The sequence below is a fragment of the Coloeus monedula genome (genome assembly GCF_965178545.1).
Source record: "Coloeus monedula genome assembly, chromosome: 11".
In the NCBI taxonomy this organism is placed as follows: domain Eukaryota; kingdom Metazoa; phylum Chordata; class Aves; order Passeriformes; family Corvidae; genus Coloeus; species Coloeus monedula.
Genome location: NC_138791.1, coordinates 7,160,027 through 7,182,153, shown reverse-complemented (window position 1 = coordinate 7,182,153; position 22,127 = coordinate 7,160,027). Strand labels below are relative to the sequence as shown.

Genomic DNA, 22,127 nt, shown 5'->3' with positions numbered 1-22,127 from the left:
AGGATCTCTTCATTTGCAAAGAAATATTAACAAAAATCGAAATTTTAGTGCACAGCTAAAGTTATAATAATAGCTTTTTGAATATTCCCTAATAATTTGCTTATCTTTCATTTTGCTTTCTTTTTCACTTCTCTCTAGGCTTCTTCGAATTTTTTCCCATTTTGCCAGTAACTAGGAAAAGTAAAAGAATCAAATGAACAATTTTAACTCCACCTCTTTTTCAGTATCAAGTTTGTTGCCACAGTCCTTTTGTCACAGTGCTTTGTGCCTGTTCAGCTTCAAGTTAGTAGAGTCACTAAAATATCAGAAAACCTTCTAAAAATTGTATTTAAAAAAAATCATGGGTAACATTAAGACTGATCAAGCAAACTTCCTATGAGTGAAATCACTAAAAGTCCAGGAAAAACAACTACAATAATACCACAAGTGACAGCAGACCACACAAGGGTCTCAAAGGGATTATTTGTGTTTGGTTGTAAAAATTAAAACAACTGCTGAACAGCTCAGGAAACACTTCCATGTCTGTCACCTTACGGGCAGTAAGATTTTTTCCATCTCAAGCATCATAATCTTAAAAGTAAATGGTTACATTTACCTTTGTCACAGATAGAAACAAAACATCACCAGCATTGAATCAAAACCACTGCTCAGGGATTTTAACTTGATTCATGTCACAAATACTTAAAAATAAAATATGAAGTTGCCTGCCTGAAATTCAGTCAAGAAGGGCAGCATTGGGAAGGAAACAGTTAACAGGAATACCCTGAACTGATATAAACCCAAGGTAAATAGTGAACACTGGGGAGAAGGAGGGGGGAAAAAAATGTTGCTTGCAAGGGTTTCCATCAGTGAGTAGTTGACAAAAGGTTATATAATTGGTTTAGTACTTTCAGTTTTCCATTTATCTTATGTATCTGACAGAACAAAAATAGGACATTCTGTGATAGAATAATTGCATACTGAATGGTAATTCAAACAGGGGATGAATATGATAAAAATCACACTGAGCCAACTAATCACTATGAGAAGCGATGAGAGAGAAAGATAAAAATTCATCCAGAATATTAAGGGAGAGGAGGGAAAAGACAGTTCAAATGTGATTAGTAGCTTCAAACAAGTTCATATGTTTGAAAGCATCAAGCAAAACCACAACAACAAAAGAAAAAAAAAAAAAGGCAAAACCCGAGGCCTTTCCAAGCCATCCTATTTTTATATTTCCGGGTCTTCTTCTTGGCCTTTTCTACAAATCAAACATTTTCTGTACTATGAATTTCTGAACATTTGTCACAGAGTGCTACATCTGCTATAACCTGAAGAAGCATGTTTAACTAAAAATGCTTTTGGATAAAACACTCTAATCAACCATGGATTTTGATGTCTACTCAAGGCTAATTCAAGGACTGGTGTAGAGTAACAATTTGAGATAACATTGGAACACATTTTCTGAGTCCTTGGATTTGAGCCCTCATGATCATGTCCTCATTATTTCTAAGGCTATTTTGTAAGGTATTCTTCATTTAGTACTTCCTCCACCATTACCACCAATATATCTGACATATTACTCTGAATTCTACGCTTCAGTGATCTTGCACAAGTTTCCATCAAAAACGTATGTCAAAATTCTATTATTTTAGAGACAAGATGATCCAATATCAGGATGGAACAGAGGTCTTAAGTCCACAGGAGTTTTCTAATTCCCATCTCACCTCTCCAGATATAAGGGGGAAATAAGTTGTGATATATCAAGGATGAAACTTATGCAAAACCTGCGCTGTACCAAAGGATTTTGTACTTCTCAGGATGCAAATTACTAAGCACTACTTTTTACCAGAGCAGAACAAGTCACTCATTACATCTCTAGCATGGACCAATTTATATAATTATGCAAAAATTAATGATTTCATTGGAAAGTACACTAAACAGATAAATTTTTAAGAGAAGTAACCCTGTCCAAACCATGTTTTTAGCTTCCTTTCCAAAGATGGAAACCTTCCAAAGAAGGCTCTGGACTTCAGTCACTTTTTCCAGCACTAAAATCCATTCACTCAAGATTACATGCATGGTTTAACTTCACAGAATTTGGGCTTGTTTTTACTCAGAGCATGGTGGTCTATATCGATCCTGTATTTTTCCTTCCTTAGATAAAAACACTGTCTGCATGAAGAGGCCAAACCTGTTCTAAACATTTGTTATGAAGCTCTAATTGAGACACAAACTGCTCTTCCCCACCAGCACTCCTCACTGATGGAATTCTATTCCCTCACCAGCCAAGTGTGCAGCTCGCTGGTCACTTCTCGCTCTAAACAAGTGCTGCTCCAAGAATGCTTTGTTCACATTATGATCCCAGGGGAGCAGTTTCCTCTGCTAAGAAACAAGGAAAAGAGTCCTCCCCCTTCCCCAAGTCAATATTCTTCAGGCTTCTGGAAGCTGTTGCACACATATTAAAGTGTAGTTTTTCCTCTGAAAAACACACTGTAAAAATAGCATTGCAGGGTTCCATGTTTATTGTCTTTCTCTGCTTCCTTGCCAAGTGTGCTCAGTTTTACAAGCTGAAATATGTTTTACTTCACTGCCAGCCCTGAAAATTCAACCTCTAAAATGTAGCCAAATTCTTTCCTTCCTTTTGCACCATAACAAATAGCACAAGGCTGAAGGAGGAATTGTATCCTCAATTACACAAAAGGAATCCCTGTCCTCAGGTGATACCTCCAGCTCTACAGTGAAGACATGAAGATCTTCAACTCAATTGAGCAGATAAATCTGGCTGAAATAGAGCAGCTGATGGTAAACAGCATCACCATAATGTCCTGTGAGTTTGCTGATAGAGGGGATGCAAAAGGAAATATTGTTTCAGGCAGTCACCTCATTTTCTAGAAAAGAATAATGCAAAAGGAAAACTACAACAGGCAGATTTGTTATTCTTCAGAACACACATGTTGCAACAAACTCGTGTTTGATAAAATGAAACATGAAAGTCTGAATTTTTCTTGGTTTTATGGTATGCCTGATAGACACCAAAGCTACTACAAAAGGAGGATCAGAATGGAGATTGAAAAAACAAACAAAAAAAAAAAAAGAAAAAGCACAAAAACTTACAGATGTACAGATCTAGTTACTTAATAAGCTGCCCACCTGAAGAGTGATGTAGCACTTACCACAATTGAAGGAATTATGGATTTAGTCCCATTTGAAGAGTTTGCATCTTTTTCTGAACTAGAGGACAGTTAATGAACTCAGACATTTCCCTGCAATACTATTTTTATAATAGTGAGCACTGAAATTAAGTCTGCTTTGGTTGGATATTTTAAAATCTAACATTTTAACCATATGCAGTTAGGTTTTACTGCACACAAGTGATACTTTACAAACTCATATTGGAAATTGGTAGTCCAAATCTTGTTGCACACTCTTACATTTATCTATTGAGGGTATAAATAATTTAAATCTATTCTCTTGAACAGTGATCCTAAAATACTTCTGAATGCTTTAGCATTTCCACTTCAGCACCTTCAATTGCTAGTACAGCCTTCAGAGCAGAGCCTAAATTACATAGTTTTACATCATAGGAGGAAATAGCAGATTGATCTGCTGCTTACCCGTACAGCTTCAGACTTCTTATGAAACATTTCTTCCATATTCTTTGCTAACTTTTTCACAAGCTGAAGGCCATCAATTTCTTCTATTGCAACATCCTTCTCATATTCTTTGTATTTCTGGAAGGAAAGAAAAATAGGGAAAAGTTACTTGCAGGGAACCAACTGAAATTTTGACAACTAATTATTCGTTTCATATTACACTTTTGCTGACTTTCTTCGTTTATTTGATGCTTATTTGTGTGACAGCAGGCTGCTTTGTGCCAACATGCTGTCATGGGGAGAGAACAACTGGATTAGAACCAGAACTCCATTTAAAAACTAATAAAAATATTTATCTCATGCACTGTAGGAAAACGATAACTCCCTTTCACAAGGTTTAAATTACTCCTCCCCACAACTAAACAAGAGCCAAAGAAAAGTAGCCAAAAACCCTTGTATCTCCTCCAAAAATCATGTAAAAACACTACTATGATTGGCAATCCCTGTACCTTAGCAACCTAGAAATCTCCTCCTCAGCTGATCTTCCTGTAGATGCCTATTTCACAAGCTTTTTACAATGCTTACATTTTAAATACTTACTCTACAAGCTTATCTAGACATGCTGAACTTTTTACGCAAAGAAAAGCCTAAACAAACCACACGAACACGAGCCTTCCTCCAAACACAAACATAAAAGCACCTTTATCCAATATGGACGAGCACTGCCTCGTTTCACAATGTGAATAGCTCCCAGAATTCCTAAGCACTAAAAATATATTCAAAACAATTTTTATCCTCTATTTTCTGCGTATCACTACCTTTTTCCTTATCAGTGTTTACAAGGAAGCTTTTTAAGAATTAATTATTAGAAAAAATTTAATGCTGAGAACATCCTTCTTTCCCACGTTATTCTACTGCACACTGAACTCTAAGAACTGTTGGTTTTCACTGCAGTGATTGCTTCTCCCTCTCTAAAACATGCACGGGTGAGTTGAACTAATCACTGCCCATCACCAAACCCTTCACTTAATCACAGACCTGCACCTCCACGACACTGTGAGGGAGGAGAAAGGCACACCTGTCTCCTGCCAGTTTTAGCCCCGTGTGCCAAAAATATCTTCCAAGCCTCTACAGCAGACTCTGGGGACAACCCACAGTATTTGAGTCGATACAGAGAAATGGTATTATTAAAAAGATTAATCGTGAAAATTTGCCTGCAGAATGATGATTCTTATATAACTCCAGAGAGACAATGAAGAATAAGATGATCAAAAACAGTGTTTCGAAGCACCTGGATGAACACTAAAATGTTCAAAACAGTGAGTAAGTCAGGACCTGTCATGTGATGCAAGAAAACACTCTTTTGTTAAGAGAATGCCTGCACATGTTGTACCCATTTCCCCCAACAATACTAATTTTCAAGGCAGAATGACTCTTTGGACTTCCTTTAAACTTCACACTTGCCTGCAAAAACTTGTGTGAATGTTTTGATAATTAAACAATATTTAATAAAACATAATTTCCAGGCAGTTTCAAAACAAAGTTACAAATACAAAGTTGTCAGTAAATATTTAGGGCAATTTTTTAATATTATGTAACTTCAGAATTAATTTCATTTTTCCACACTATTTCCTGTTACAAGTCTCTAGTCTGAGTCTTTATAACAGTCTAGCAACCTAAGAAACCTCAAACAGACCCCTTTCATTTTGCTCCCTCGAGGCAGGAGAGGAGATTTGGGTTTTTTCACCTCTTTGATCTGCACTTAGATACCATCAAAAGAGTTCTGATTTCAACTCTTGAAGTCCATTTATGTCATTACTAGAGATAAAAGTGATTTTTCTAAAATAGAAAAATACATTTTTATTTTTTATTCACTGGAGAGCGGTAAATATAAGAACAACAGAAATATAAGAACACAGCAAGGAACACAGAAAAGAGAGGTAAATGCTATTGCAACAAATATCGTGATAAAATGCAGTTAATGATCATTAAATTGAAAACACTGCCACTAAATTAATGATATCAAAGTCTGTCCATATCCCACGGGATTTGAAGCTTTGGAGAATTTAAAACAAATCAAGTACAAATTGGAATTACTTCTTTCCAGCTGCACAGATCATGTTCAACATATCACCCTCTGATAAAAATGTTTCCTTTGGACTTGACCTTTGAGTTCTTAGAAAGTATTCTAAAATGCATCACTTGAAGAGACAGCTTTCAGGTCATCAGATTTATTGATTTAAGCTTTGCCATCAAGTGAAGAAAACCAGGCAATTATTCACTGTGTTTGCCGGAAAACTGAACGGCACTGTAGAAATCCACATCATTTTCTAGGCACGCAGAATCCTACCACATGGTCTGTTAGGCTCTTGTGAAAGCATATTAAAAAGCCACACTTCTCAATTTTGAGTAACTGGTGCTTTTGAAAATTAAAAATAACTTGCACTCAAAATAGATGTGAATGATTTCTTAACTTGTAATTTATGATCTTATAATTATGCCTGTTCATAGTAAATAAACTCATTTTTTCATAATTCAAATGCCGAAGTTCCAACTCAAAAGAATAAATTGGAGGAAACAGAGGATATTATTTAAGATCTATCTAAAAAGAACCTCACATCTTGCATGGTGCAACTCAGTTGCTGGAAACCTTCAAGAACATTTGTGACAGACCTAGGAGAGCTTACTTGGTCTGCAAGACCCTGACAACCAAGAGGTTTATGTAATATGTATTTTATACTCAGAATTTCATTGCCATAAAAAAAGCACTTCTATCATTTTTTCAGCCATCTTTGGAATGCTCCAAAACAGGAAAATTATGTGGTTGGAAAAAACTTCCCGCTGTTTTTGCTCTCCTTGTGCCTGGAGGGGAGAGGTGCCAGCCTAACCTGGGTGTGTCTGTGCCCTTGCTCTCAGTGCTCACTCTGCGGGATGCTTGAGATTTAGATTCCATCTAGAAAGCAGCTGATTTTATAATAACTATCAATGCTAGATACGTATCATGAATCACACGAGATAGTGAAAAAAGACAAAACCACAATAAAACCACAACAAAGGCCATCATTAATACTGCATTCTCTTCCTTCCACTGCAGAAGCTGTCTGACCTCCAGGCCCTCATCATTTCCCCACCACTACTTTTTTACATGTTAAATTTGGGTTTAGTTTAAATAAATTAAACAGCAAAGACATAGTCCATTTGAAATAAATTTGATTTTAAATGAAATTATTTTATTTTGATGTAATCTTGAGAAAGCAGCATGGCACTATTGTTCCAGTTAAACAAAATGGTATCAGAGAGTGGTGAAAAAAACAAGCTTTTGGGCCAGGCTCACCTTTATACTCCAGACTTGCAAACTACCTTGTTGTACTGCTACTATGAAGGTGGTCATACAAGCAATGCCTAAAATTGACATTTCCCTTTCCTGTAAAAATGATGAAGCTGATGATAAAGTTGTTGTTTTGTTTTATTAAAAAAATTCAACCCTCAGGTTTTTTTCAATATTCCATAATTTTACTTCATTAAGAGATACTGATAATTCTCATCATTTTTTACACAGGCAGTCATACATATGTATAGTTGTTAAAAGGAGAGAAAACAGCTCTAACTTTGCTATAAACAATTGACTCATTAAAAAGAGTATGAAATATTAGAGTCATAGTTGGAAATTTCTTTTGATAATTGAATTTCCACTTGTCTAGAAGATGAAGCAGATACAACTTCCGATTTGCTGCATTATAAAAAAAAATACTTGAAATGCTGATTCTGTCTGCTTGCAAAAATCAGCATTTGGTAAGAAATTCTCTAGAGACACAAGACCATTTATCATTTGAGAAAGCCCACAAAAAAATACATTATTTCTTCAGTATCTGTTTTGCCAGATCATTTCACATAAGCACCGGGCAAAGACAGACAGTATTTCACTGTCAGAACTCTTAATGCTTTTCACTGGTTTAGGTGTGGGGGTTTTTCCTTAGTAAATGATCATCTAGAAATAACAAACCAAAAAGCAATCTGTAAAAAGCTCAGGTCAGAAGTGTTTAATGCAGTCCAAATATTTGGCACTGAAAGAGCAACACAAACACACACAAACCAAAAAGTGCTAAGAGAAAAATACCAAAGAACCCCCTCAAACAAACAAAACCAAAGCAAAGTTAAACCACACCAAAACCCACAGAGTTTGAGTGACCCAGGCAGGAGAAGTCCACTCTTGAAACAAGACTGTCAGCTACAGCTTGAATTTTTTCTCCTTGTTTTTAAGCTAAAGAGAAATATGGTCTTTGTGTTCCTACTTATATGTACTTCTATCAAGTCTTATCAAAATCAAGATATTCACATTTATGCTGTGTAAAAAAACATTTCAAGTTACTTACAAGTGTGCACAGAGTCCTTAGTCTCAGTCTTTCGACAAGGCTCTGGTTGCTTTGCACATCTGCAGAACACTACACCCATTTATGATGAAATTTCTTCCCACTCCCTGGGATTTTCAGAGCCAGTAAATACCACTACCATCCTGATTAAAGAAAGGAATTCAACAGGAATTTATATATTAAAATACTTTAAAAGTGATCTCTCAGTGTTGTATATTTGGACCTGTTACTTGCCTCTGAGGTGCTTTTGTAGCTGTAGTGCACACACTTCACAAAAGTTGCTGCTTGAAAGGTTTTGTCCTGTTAAAACTATATATGCGTATATACATTTTATGTTTTATAATGAAAAAGTAGAACCAGCATGCAAATGACAGATCAAATATCCAATCTATCCATTGTTTCCATGAAAAAAAAAGTATGTTTACTCTACGCCATTTTCAAAAAACCACTTTCAGATGTTCAAGCCTCAACATTACACATGTAAAATGAGATTGCAGAAACATACACTTTTGATTAAATCACAAACTTTTGATTTCAATTAATATCTCTGGCCCAGTAGAAAGGCTGTGCTGTGCAGTGGTTGAACGGTTCAGACTTGCTTCACTCCCTCAGCCACACAAGTCCTAACAGTGACTCCCTTCAGAGAGGAAGTGCTAGACTGAAGGGCCATAGGAGTTAATAAACTTATTAGAATCATTTTGATTCTCTATTTGAGATGCCCCAGCAATCAGATGTAATCAATGAATGAGACTGCAAGGCTACAAAAAGCTCGCAGCTGATACAGTTTGCAGCTCTTAAAGCAGTTTCTTTAGTTACAGTTAAAAGTTATGCCACAGTTCTGACTTAATTCTTTACCCCTAAATGCATGAATTTGTCACTCAAGTTGAGTTTCCTAATTTAAGTTGCCTTGAATTTTTACATCAAGTTCTTTTAAATTGTAGGGATCAGAGGGTTGATAATAAACTACTTTTCTATGCATAAAGAAATTCTTTTTTCTTTCAATAATCTGTTCTTCATTGCAATCTAACATTAAGGCTCTCCATTTCTCTTTGCTCCTCTTAATGGATAATTATTTTTTACATGTATTTTTTTTGTACAACCGCAAAATTTTTTTTTTTAAATGTAATTTATTCAGGGTGTTTTTAAAACACCTCTTTCTCTTTGCACTTTGTATAGGTTTATGTTTTGTGGGCTTGTTAAATTATAGAACCCAAAACCTGCAATATACATGGAGCAAACTGAAAATGTCTCATTTGTTGCTCATAGTTGCTGCCTTACCCCATTAACAGATGTGTTGAAATTAAAGCACCCATGCACTGAGCAGGGAGTACAGCAAAATATGGCTTTGGGCTTTTAAATCAAAATAAAGAATATTAATTACTATTCATCTGGAAAATTTATCACAGCATTTTATAAGACAATATTCACATTCAAACTGATGGGACAAAACCAGTGACAGCTAGAACCTTATGTGGCAGGAGCTCTTGCAGTGCTGTACTCTACCAGCACACATCCCGTGTGCGTGTGGGAGATGGCAGAGCAATTCCCAGCAGAAGATTTAAAATTATACAGCACAGCCTCTGAATGCTTCATTAGAGCTGAGGGGTCACTAACTATGTGTGCACTGCCGGAATAAACCTGACTGGAAGCCAAAATAAAAAGCCTTCTCCAGCATCACATGTGCGTGTGAGTGGGAGTCAGAGCTTTTCCATTGAGCAGAAGGGTACTCAGATGGCACTACTGCAGCAGAGATATCAAATACAGATGGTGTACTCCTTCAACAGACTCATCTGTGAATCTCTTATCCCTAAAAGATTTTGTATTTTCCCATTATCGCACTGACCCTGTGGTGGGGTGGTTTTATTAGAGTGACACTGTTATGCTGTTATCTGGTCCTCCTGGCACTAAAATGCATTCATTTAGTGGAGCTACTTTAAAGGCCTTAACAAAATAAACAACTATGATTTTGTTGTTGTTGTTGAACAAAATTATTTTAGTTCAGACCTGGTATAAAATTTTTTCATCCACAAAGCTTCAAAGACTTTATAAAGCATGTATCTATCAAAATCTCCATGTAGAAGAGGATATTGGGCTATGCCTAAATTCAGTGATGTGCCCAATGTCACACAACAGTTCAGAAGTACAAAGAGAATAAACTCTCTTGGTTATTCTTCCAATGCCCTGCTCAATAAACCACAGCCAACTTTGTTAACTTCCTCTTGATCTGCATGGCAAGATGAGTCACAACAGCACACCTCTCCTCACCTTGACATTAGAGAACTCCTTAGTAATTGAGAGTTTGTGTTACACCACATTACACACTCCTATTAACCTTTCCTGAACCTCTCTGTGTTGATGAAAGCCATCAGCAATGCCCAGTGTGATGGCACACTCATTTTCTGCAGAGAAATTCTCATTCACTTCATCAAATGACTCCAAGGAGCTCTGGATTAACCTGTCACATTTGACTCCTGCACACACTGGTGTCTGAGGAACTTCTGTTGCCTCAAAGTCCAGTTTGGTTAGTTCACAAAATACACTTTAAAATACAAAATATTCGAATATTTTTTGCATATTGCTTTTCTGTGATTAGCTACTCAGTGTTGTACCTGGTAAATTATAGCCAAATGTCAGCTATCCTGGGAAATTTGTTATCATCAGCAGACTTGACAAGGATAGTTACTGCTTTCCTTGCAAAATAATTTACACATTGAAATCAGTGCAAGGGCACTATACCCCCAGCATATTTAATCTTTACAAAGATATTTACTTCTGACCTATTTTTACCTCATGGCTATATGTAAATGCTACAAAACCAAATCCATTAAAGCATTAAGCTGAATGATATCCAAAACCAAACAACCCAACTCCTGATTTAGCAATATTCCTCTGCCCCATCTGTGAAAGGCCACATAGGGTGTCTCCTTGAACCTTTCACAACTAGATATGTATACATCTATACATATACATATGTAACATCTATATAACCAGAGATACCACATAAACAGCATTAATGACAAGAGTCTTTAATACAAGCATGGTTAAAACAGCTGATCTAGTGGGGAAAGATAAAAGCTACTCTACCACAGAGTACTTTTCATCACAAATAAAATTTTTAAAAAGCAGTGTCATTGATGATGCATAAGCTATAACATCTAGTAAATAAAATGTAAGGAAACACACGCCAGGAAGTTTAAATGCTTGCTCTCTAAGATTAATTCAGTATTGTAATTTTTACTCGAAGTAGCTAGTTGAAAAAAAAAAAATCACCACAAGTGGGTGATCCAAATAACTAGTTAGGCAACCTAATTCCAAGCAAACAGAAGTTGGGAATACATTCCCATCTTTACCAGAGTTGTTTTGTTCAGGGCTAACCAGAGTAACAAATGTTTGGGAAGGTTTGCCTGGCTGCTGCCTCCAGAGACCGAGGGCACTTGGGGCTCCTTTTACAGGAGGGTCACCTCACCAGCTTTCCCAAATATGAGCTTAATCATAATTCAAAATAGCTGAAAAAGCAAACTATTGTCTTGCAAATTCTCTTAGACATCTGAAACATCTCCCACAGGCCAGCAAGGATGTTTTAAGAGCCAGTTAACAAAGGCTATTAAAAGCTGCTTTGGAAATATATTTCACAGAAGCTGTCTATACAATTACGCATACCTTTGCTTCTATTTTAGAAAGGAACATAAAGCCCACATTCAAACTGAAAAAGAACGTTCTGGAACTGCCCTGGAGTCTCCTTTTTCCATAAGGTTGTTCTTGATACTCTTGAAAACTCACTACAGTATTTCACATGAACTGCTTTACATGAGGAACAAAACATCTATCAACATAAATCTGCAGAATTAATCATGACCCAGAGAGCACGTTCATCCAAGGCAAAGCCATCGCTATATTTTCAGGTGAAAGCAAGTATATTAAAAGCACATACAACTAATCTGCTCCTCAAAAAGCACTGAAGGAATCTGACAATGCAATCCTTTCGCCCTGGACACTTAGAATAAGCCACTGAAGATTCAGAATTAGGGAACCTGACAACTCACTACCATCACCAATTCTCAGCAGGGATGAGATGCTACAACATTTTCTTTTGTACACAAAACTACATTAGTCATCTTCAAAAGCCTGTATGGTTACTGGAAACAAAAGCAACCAAAAGAGACAGCTTGTTTTGTGCTGTAAGATCACAGGATACAATCACAACCTAATTTTTTCAATCAGACATTCTGGTAATGTTTTTTTATTTCTTTACACTCCTCTTATCACTGCATGTCTTTTTCCCTCCTTATTGTTCCCCCTCGACCTATGCCTGCCTTACACCCAGCTCTTACTCTGGGTTTTATTATTTCTATAGATTTTTATTAGATATCACTTATTTTCCATCAAAGAAAAATTTCACAATTGTCTTCCCATTCTTCATGGTTTCCCCTAAATGAGCAATAAAATAAAATGAGCAGCCAAGAAAACTTGAAACAAAGTGGAATGTAGGAAGAAAAGAAATGTGTTCCAAGACAAACCTTTGCTTAGCAATATCCATGCCTTTTGAGAAGGTCCAAAAGCACTGCTTTTAAGAATAGTTAATGAGTTTTTTCCTCAGGAAAAAAACCCACAATCTTCTCAGGACGCAAATTATGTTTTGCAATGTTCTCTATCATGAACATTTGTCTGCTTGGATACTTCCTCTAAACCTTTACCCTTTGCATTGTGTGGTACCATCAACATTATCTCTTAAATGAGCTTCATATTTCATTGTTTGTCACTCTGAAGGACATGGCATTGATCCCTCCTGCTCTGTGTCATCATTGCACTTTTCTGTACACACCTGATAAAAGTATTTATATTGATTTAGGGTTTCAGACAGGTGTCAGAACACCCTGATCAAAGGGGACTTGTAATAACAAGAAAAAGCATAACATCTGCGTATCTGAACTTGGGCACCTAAATTTAGCCTCCCAATTCTTCATCTCACCACTGAATACTAAAAATTATTATGTCTTCAAAAATCTAAACTCCCTTCAGTCACATCAAAGCCAGCAACATCAGTCTATTCTCAGCTTCTCTGAAAATCAGACCACCTGCATGTGGTCTGAGTGCAGATGTCTCGAGAAGAATTCAGCAAGTTACCCATAAAAAGAAAAAAAAAAAAGATTTGGAAACCAAACTATAGCATTTGGCACTGCCTGGTAGTGTGAAAACATATTTGTGGTTTTGCCACACAAGCTAATGCTTTTCACTTCCATATGTGATTTCCAGTCACTTATAAAACTTCACAAGAGCATAGGAGGGCCTTTCCTACACTTATGGAGAGCGGTATCTTCATCGTGATTTCCTTCAAAGCTTCATAAAACAAACTGGTGAACAGGCAAGGAAAAGTGCAGGGTTAAAGTTCAACTGCCAAAGCACCCTTAACCCAATATTTAATAACTGCCTTCAAAAGACTGGAATGTGATAGAAACTAATGCTCTGTACAGCAGAACTTGCACAGATTCTTTTCTCTTTGGACCATTTAGCTATGATGCACATAGTCTTGGATTGGCCTCTGGCATGCTGGCTCTAAATATGTTTTTCCCCTCTCTGTTTTTTATCTCTCACACTTTTAAAAATGATGCTTGAAATCTCATTAAGGAAAAGTCCTGTGCATCAAAATCCCCGCCAGAGTTTTGTTTGCAGCTCTTGCTTGAGTTTGTTTTCTCTTTCTTTTTTTTGGGTTTTTTTTTAAGTTTAGTTTGGCTTTTTGGAGAGGGCGTTTTGTTAGTTTGTTTGGGGGGGTTTTGTTTTGTTTCATTTGGTTGGTTTGGGTTTTTTTTATGAAAATTGGATGAATAATTTAGAGAATAGTAGCCTTTGTACCATAATGTACCCACACGTAGGTATTCCCAAACATCATTGCAAAGAGTAAATAAACCCCGAACAATTTAAAATGTTGCAGAGAGGACTGAACTGCAGCAGCCCCAATCTCTGTCCTTATTTCCCCCTGAAACTGAAAACACAAGACATTTTTATTAAGTGTACCTAGCTGTCTAATGATATCACCTTCATCAAAACCTATCATCAAAAACAAACCCAATTCAGACCCTCTACTCAGAAATTTGTATAGTCTCATGCTCATGTTACAAACCTTTTATTCCTCTCTCAAAAATCCTACAAAACTAAATAAAATAATTTGGCTACCAAGCTGAAGTAGATTTTTGTGTACCTACATGTCAGTATCTGATCAGATTGGAAGCATTTCAACAAACCATCAGTTTAGTGCTGTTTTTGAAAACTTAAAAGAAATTTGCCCAAATTAAATCTGAACCAAACCTATTTCAAGTTAAAGTGCAGGGGACATTCTTTTTTCTATTACTTAGAGAGTTTATGTTCAGTTAGCTGGAAAATACATACACAAACATGGAGGTGCTTATTCAGCTTTTTTCTGATTCTCAAAAGGACCAGAAAGGGTTTTCTGTAATTTAGGAATTCACTACGTTACCAACAGAGTTCATGTCACAAAAAAAAAAAAAAGCATATTACTTATAGCACCACAACAGATCATCACCACAGTGTATAGGAATAAACCATCTAACTCCAGAGTCTGTAATAGACTGCACAAACTAATACATTTATCAGGAAAAGTCCAGAGCTTTGGCACTAGAAAGGACCCAATAACAGCTTTGTTTTGCTTGGTCAATAAACCACTATTAATGATAATGTATCTATGAATTAAAGATGCATCAATTTGCATAGGAGAGAATAGAAGCCATGAATAACAGCCAAATCAATACTATGAAGTTGTAAAGAATACAGTGTGCTCTCCTTCAGGCTAATGGTAATTAATTTACTTTTGCTCCCTTTACACATGAGAGGAAACAAGTAGAAGAACACGGTAATCACATAGAAATTGTTAATTAGAAAATGAACACATATTGTTATCTCCTTACTGTATCTTTTCTGTTCATATGTTTAGAGCACTAAAAAGAAATATTACTTTGTTTGCACATATTCAGAGAAAACAGCTTGTGTTTTTGGGAGCATATTCACATACCAGCTGATATTTTCAAGTACTGCAATTTGAAAGTTTGCTTCTTCAATAAAAGATCTTGTTCTGGTTGGGTTGTTTGTTAGTATAAATGACCAATGCCTGAAATTACATTTCTGCAGCACAAATACTCTCCTAGTGAATGTACCTGTAGAAATGTTCTAAGCCTTGTGTGGTTCAATATGCCATAATGGAAAGCCTTATCACTGAAAACTACTTTTGCTTATGCTGCAGCATAGTTTTTTTGATTCAGCTCCACTAGTTAATTAAATAATGCCCTTTCTTTGCAATTAAAAAAAGACAAGGTTTAAGTGATCGACATCTAATAGAGGCATCCACTTCTCAGGAAATAAAAAATATTTGGAGGCCCTGTTAATCTGATGGACTGTCTCTGAACCAGCAAGCTTCTAGGTGATAAAGTTCCTGGTTCTCTGGTTTTAAAGAGAGTGCTGTTGTTTTCTAAAGAACAAATTTTTAATACTCATTATTTTAAAGTTCTTCTAAGTAACATTTTGGTACAAAGTAAATCTTAGGCTGCTATAATTAATGGTGCATTTTCACAGACATGGAAATTAAAGTTTTCATTTTTAAAATATACTCTTCATGACAATGTTCAGCAAAATGCCTTCAGCAGATTGCTACTATTTCATTGCTTAATAAAAATACACGATTTCACTAAACCTTAGACCATCAAACAAAGGCACCACAATCACAGGTCACTGAGAGGCAACTTACTGATAAATTCCTCTGTGCACACCACAAAGCAATGACCTTGGTGAACTGCATTCAGGCCTCTAAGCAGCAGAGTAATTAACGTATACTGAAGTTAAAATCACAAGTGGTGCTATTGAAGCAGGCAGAACAAGTTAGCACACAGAGATAACTCTGTGTGAATTAGGGTCTCTGCGGTCATTCCACATCCCTCCGCAGTTCTGCAAAATTGCTGCTCTCAAACACAGAAAAGCTGAGTTCTGAGCCTGAGCTAACCTTGAGCTCTTCCCTGTGTAAAACACTCAAAGTGGGGCCACATCTCCATCTTGTGAGCTTTCTGGAAGTTTTGTTGTGAAACAACATAATACAAATAACAAAGGGAAGGGTGTTCTAAATTTCCAACACCAAATTTTGTCATGTTAACCTACTGAAAATTATAATCATTATTTAGATCCTCTTCAAACTCTACCCTGCATTACAAACTCCCTTAAATTTACTTTCCCTTTTTCACAACATAATTTGTCCCTTATTATTACAAACAAAGAACAGTATAGAGCAATAAAATATAATTGTGGCAAGTGGACATCATTGTGTTTGCATTTGGAGGCACGACGGAGCCTGTGCCGCATGCACAGCACTGCCAGAGGCACACATCTGTTTGCGCAGTTCTAGTTCAGTAGTTTAAGGAATGAAGTATCACCTCATTACAGAACTGCCATGTATGAGTGAATTTGTGGAGCTTGCCCTCCTCACAGTCAGACAGTTCTAATCTCCTGGCAAACCATGGTGGCAGCACAGAGATGGAGTGTTAAGCTTATCAGGCCTCATCTGTACCATCACCTACTTAGTTAAACCCAGGCCATCCATTTCTCTGTCATTTCTTTGTTCCTGAAGTGCCTGGATGCATAATAGCCACTGGCAAAAGATGCAAGATATCTTTAAAGACTTTAATAGAACACCACCTACAATTCTTTTTTAAACACAGACTGAAAACAATTCACGAGGACCATTTTAATCATGGGTTGCACTACACGCATTTTTTCTTGCTCTAGAATTTTAACTTGTACCATCATCACATAACCTGTTATATAGAGCAATTCATTTATTTTATATTTACTTTCAATGTCTGCATAGAAATTCCTGACCCTGAAAAAGCTTGTATTCCTATGACAGTATCACAGGGAAGGGTTCTGATAATTGAAAACTCAATGGCATAATAAAACCAACTTTATATTCACCCACTCTTTTAGTGTCCATCATCACGCAAATCAACAGTTTTGTTTCAGTGACAAAATCAGGATTGTTCTTCAGTGCCTTTAAAGAATTAATAAAAAAAGGTTGCCTTTAATTCGTTCAATATAAAGTTCCCTTTTAACCGTCTGATTTTAGTAACACAGCCCTGCTTTCAAAACCATGATACCTTATGAATTTTTATTTCAGGAACAAGGTCCAAAACTTTACAGATGAGCAGCTGCACCCACAGGCTGTCTAAAACTCTGAGCTGGTTAGAATGCCCTCAGATTTAAGTCTTGCTGCTGTTTCAGGAGGTTCCTAGTCCCCAGCTGAAGAAGACTCTTCCTCTTACCACTGATTCCTGTCAGTTTTACAGATTTTCTGTCAATACTGCATTTGAAAAAAAGGCAAGAAATAAGCATGTGAATATTCCAATCAAACCCCAGCCTGTTTATATTCTTGGTTCAAATGAGGAGTGTTTGGTGATCACTTTAGAAGAGATTTGTGGGTGGCAGAAATTTATTCCCAAAACAACAAGTAGCAAAATCACATGAACCCAATTTGCTTAAGTTGCTATCTAAAAACCAGGCTTTAGGTGCCTCAAGGTGTGAGATAGGATAAACTAAAAAAGAGCTACCAGAAGCCCTGACAAGACAATATTGCTAAATAAAACAGTGGAGTAGAAATTGAAGAAAATGCAGAATATCTAGAGAATATGCTAAGAATGTCTGATCTCTGGTACTCAGTACTAGAAATTAAAACATTCTTCAGCAAACTAAACATTTATCATACTGCCATACTTTCCAGTAAAAAGTGACTATCAGTTACCAGATTTAGAACTCTTTGATGACCCTGATAGCTGATAAAATACCTCCTCTATACATTAGGATCTCCTGCCAGAACAGATTGAGCATACTCAAATTGCCTCCACATATTTTTGAGTGAATCACTTCACCCTAAAATGTTTCTCTCACAATTAGTGGTTAAAGAAATCACCCATCCTCTATCCCTCTTGGTGAACCATTGGCATCACACTAATACCAGCACTAGATTATTTTCTTCTCCTCATCTGGTTCTGCTGACCCAGTGGGTAGGATTTCTTCTGGAAGAGAAAAGCCACATGGACAGAACGAGGTGTGTTTCTGTGCGGCCCTTGTAAAAGTCTCTGGTTACTGTGGGATGACAAGAGGAGACGTGCCAAAGCACACAGCAGCACAGCTGACAGGAAGACAATGTCCCAGTGCAACTGTTCCTGGATATGTTACTGTTATTGCTTCTGTAATCTTCACCCCTTTGTTCCATTAATTAGCACGCAGTGGCTATAATCCTGCCCAGAAAAAGTCTTTGTTTCCAGATAATAATTTCACTAACAAGTAGAAACATTTTACAAATTTTATAACAACAAATAAGCAAAGGTCATAATCAGCTGGTCATCTCTGACTTTCCTTGGAATTCTTCAGTTATCCAATTTCTAAATAACATCAGTTAACAGCATATGAGAGGATCAATAAATTTAGAAAATATATACAATTCCATGACTATTAGAGCCTAGTTTTGCATATTTTCCATAAAAATGCAATGATTCCCTTCTGGTGTAAGAAGGCAGAGGTGGGTTTAAAGGTTATATATCTGGACCAGGAGAAAGGATAAATAGGTCCTCTTTTTGCACAGTACACTGAGTCAGAACAAAGCACTTGCTAAATGACAATTGGGAAGACAACACAAACCTCCTGAGCACTGCAGCTGTCTTCCCTGCACTGCAGCAGCCTTCTGATGGAATTGTTTTAACTTGTCTATGTCTTCATTTCTTCATTCATTAAATAAATTAAATTTGTGTTTCAGGAATAGTTTGATACCAAAATTGTTATCGTTCTTCAGTATCTTTGTATAGATAAGATGTATAAACATTTTAAATACATTATTTGTCTGTTCACTAAAATATTTACAAGATCTTCTGAATTAGTTTAAGAGGACCAGGTATTAGCATATAGCACAGAGCAAACTGAGTAAGAATGAATAAATGTCCAAAAGCACCATTACATTTATCTCTAGCCCTGTTGGTATCTTAACAAACCAGATCATTGAAGCTGTATCTGAAAATTGAGTTCCCTTGAAAATATTTTGGCAAATAAAAGGCTCACTTTTCTCCTAAAGCAGCACATATTAGATCTACTTCAGACTTCTTTAATATTCCATTTCTTTCCCAATTATTTATAGCATCCATGATTACACTCCTAATTATTTGCTGTTCTTCCAGTTACTGGTCCTGGCTTGTCACCCTTTTTTCAGGGCTGAACTGTAAAACAATTCCCATATTATTCCAGATGGAGTCCCACAAGCTGCATTAGAAGAAATCATCATTTTGTTCCATGATAAAACATCTTCAAGACAGGCAGCATGCACTCATACTTCATTTTTTTGTCTTGAATACTATACTTTTAATTCTTTAAAGTGGGAGCTACAATATAAATCAAGTCTGATGTCAATTGTCCCTCTAGAGTGGCTTGAAATTTTAGAACATTGAACTGTCACATTATTAATAATTCCTTCAGAATTCAGCTTCCATTTCATAAATATATATTGAGAGAGAAGAAATATAACAAAACTCTGCTTTGTAGTTCAAATCTTGCTGAGATAGACACAATCTCTCTAGTTTCCAGCAACAGTTACAGTAAATAATAAAATGATCCATAATATTAGACGGCAAAGGAAAGAAAAACTCACAGAAAGCATAAAAAGTCTTACTATTTAAGCTTAACATGTTTTCAAATATCAGTCATTTTACCAATAAATACACCTTAATAATAGGCTTTGCAGAAGCAGTTTTTAAGTCCCTCATTACTTGAGAGTAACTACGGAAAATTTAAGTCAAAGGGATTTTGGTTTTGCAGTAAAATTAGCATAAGTGAAATTTTGGGTTAAAATGAAAGCTACGCTCTTAGAGGAAGAACGGTCTGGTGGTTGAGATATTAACCTTGGGCTTGAAAGAACTGGGCTCAAATCCCAGCTTTGCCACAGAGTTTTGCATAACCTTGAATTAGTCACTTAATTACTTGGTGCTTCTCTTCTCAAGGTATTAAACACCGATAACAACATTTCCATGGTCAGCTTCACCTTGCTCACTGGCTTAGTCTTGCAAATCAGGAAGAAAACAAAAATCTGTGAAAGGCCCCAGTAGTTCAGCCCCAAGAACAATTTGTTTCAGGACTAAGTTTCTGTTCTGAAGCCTTGGCATCAGTTTGCATTGTGGGATCCCAAACACCAAAAATTCTAGGAACTACAGTAATAAAAAAATCAATACTAATGCCATTCCAGCAATAATATTTGTGTCATCTGTACTGTATCTGCATAAAAGACAAAGGCTTACTACATTTATTGCTAAAAAACAGCTAGCAATCTTCAAACCTAATATAAAAGCACAAGTATTTGGTTTTTTTTAATACATTACTATAGTTTCAGCACATACACTCTGTGTATATAAAACGTTTAAAAAAATTGAAAGAATACGGAATTTTGATTAAGACTTGAATCTGATGAAATAAAATGTACTTTTCATAATTCACATGCAAGAGAGACATACACAGCCTAAGAATCCCCACTCTTTATGTAGCAGAAGCACACAGTACCTGTGATTCTGAAGAACTGATACATTGAAACAAATGTAACAAAATCTTTATCTTCCATGAAATGCTTATGCACAGAATCTCTTATTCAATTTGTCAAAAGTTATCCACTTTTCAGGCTATGATAAATGTGTATCATAAAGCATCACAAGTACTTTATATCACTTAAAAATAAAAACAACAGTTTTCCTTATACATCCCCTTTTATTTTCCCCAAGGAGCTCTTAAGAAATGAATTGCATAAAAAAATATTTTCCAACTATTTATTTAAAAGCTGCACAACTCCCCAAGAAATTAATTGCAGTTAGAACCACAACACACTTATTCTCTCCTTAAACTCCATAAAAGTATATATGCATCAAGCTAAGAGCTTTTATCAAACCCAAGGTCATAGATTTTAAACCTGACTGATAAGCAACCTTGGACATTTAAACAAAAGACAACAATAAAACCATTCCATGTACAGCTGAGATGTCAGTAGGCAGTAGTAGAAAATGAAAGGTGTTACTGCTCCTATCCATAAGCTTGCAAGAAAGAAGGAACATGCCAGGAGCACGACAGATGTCATGATAGAAAGATGTGGGGACACTCTGCTTAAAATGGTAAAGAAGGTGAGGTTCACGTGTTGAACAAGAAAAGAAAATCACATGAATTTGAAATTAAGGAACTTGAACGGGAATTAATTCTTCTTCTGAGCTCCAGTGATGGAGCACCAGAAACCAGACAAGCTTCACATTGGAAGTTTATGTCATGCTCGGAACTCCTCGGTGGAATTACGGGTCTCTAATTCACAGTTGTCACTATTTATTCTATACATTATGGTTCCCTAAATTTCGTTTTCACAAAGCATGCACTGACACACTCATTACCCCTGGACCATTATGTACTGCATAAATCATCATTTCTTTTGTTCTGAAGCTGAGTGTGTAATCCATCCCAATGGAGAAACAACAAAATCTAACTGCATAAGCAATTTTCTTGTATGTCAGATTTCTCTTGTCCAAAAATAATACAGAGAGTTCCACACAAACTATTTGCTTCTACTTCAATTTCCCATTCAGAAACACAAAGTGTCTATATTCAGTTTCTTGGAAGTTACAATAAACAAACAAAAAGGGGACAAAATATTCACATCATCTACCAAATCAAGCCACAATACCAACAGATCAAACTTTTTTATTAACCACAACAAAAATCCTCTGTGAAAATGAGGTACCAAAGTAAAGTTAATGTTATTAAAATAGCTTGAAAGAAACCGTGACTTACTAACCTGTTTCATAATGCTAATGTGGGGGGAGAGGGGAAGGGACCTGAAAAAAAGGCATTTAATTAGCCCAAAAAAACCCTCAGGTAGGAGTGGATGAATCTTTTTTTAGGGTTTTTTTTTTTCCCCCATAAATCTGAGGGGAATTGCTTAATGTATTGTATGCAAGTGTTCTAAATAATTTTAAACTAAAAGAAATTTGCATACAGTGCATGATACATTCCTGCAAACCCTCCTTCACCTACTTGATCAAACTGCCATCAGTGCAGCTCCTACTTGTGCAAACAGTAATCACAGGAGAAGCAGTTGCCAGAGAAAGATCTTACACTTTAA

At 36.2% G+C, this 22,127-nt stretch overlaps 1 protein-coding gene across 1 annotated transcript in view; it reads right to left on the bottom strand.

The window, feature by feature from the left end:
* CACNA2D3 (calcium voltage-gated channel auxiliary subunit alpha2delta 3) overlaps nt 1–22,127 on the bottom strand; it is a gene marked incomplete at both ends in the record, with an annotated part of 393,646 nt that overhangs the window by 307,270 nt on the left and 64,249 nt on the right. Inside the window, one exon of the mRNA XM_082288518.1 lies at nt 3,597–3,713. Coding sequence (XP_082144644.1) covers nt 3,597–3,713 — 117 coding nt within the window. The remainder of the gene's footprint in view (nt 1–3,596; nt 3,714–22,127) is intronic.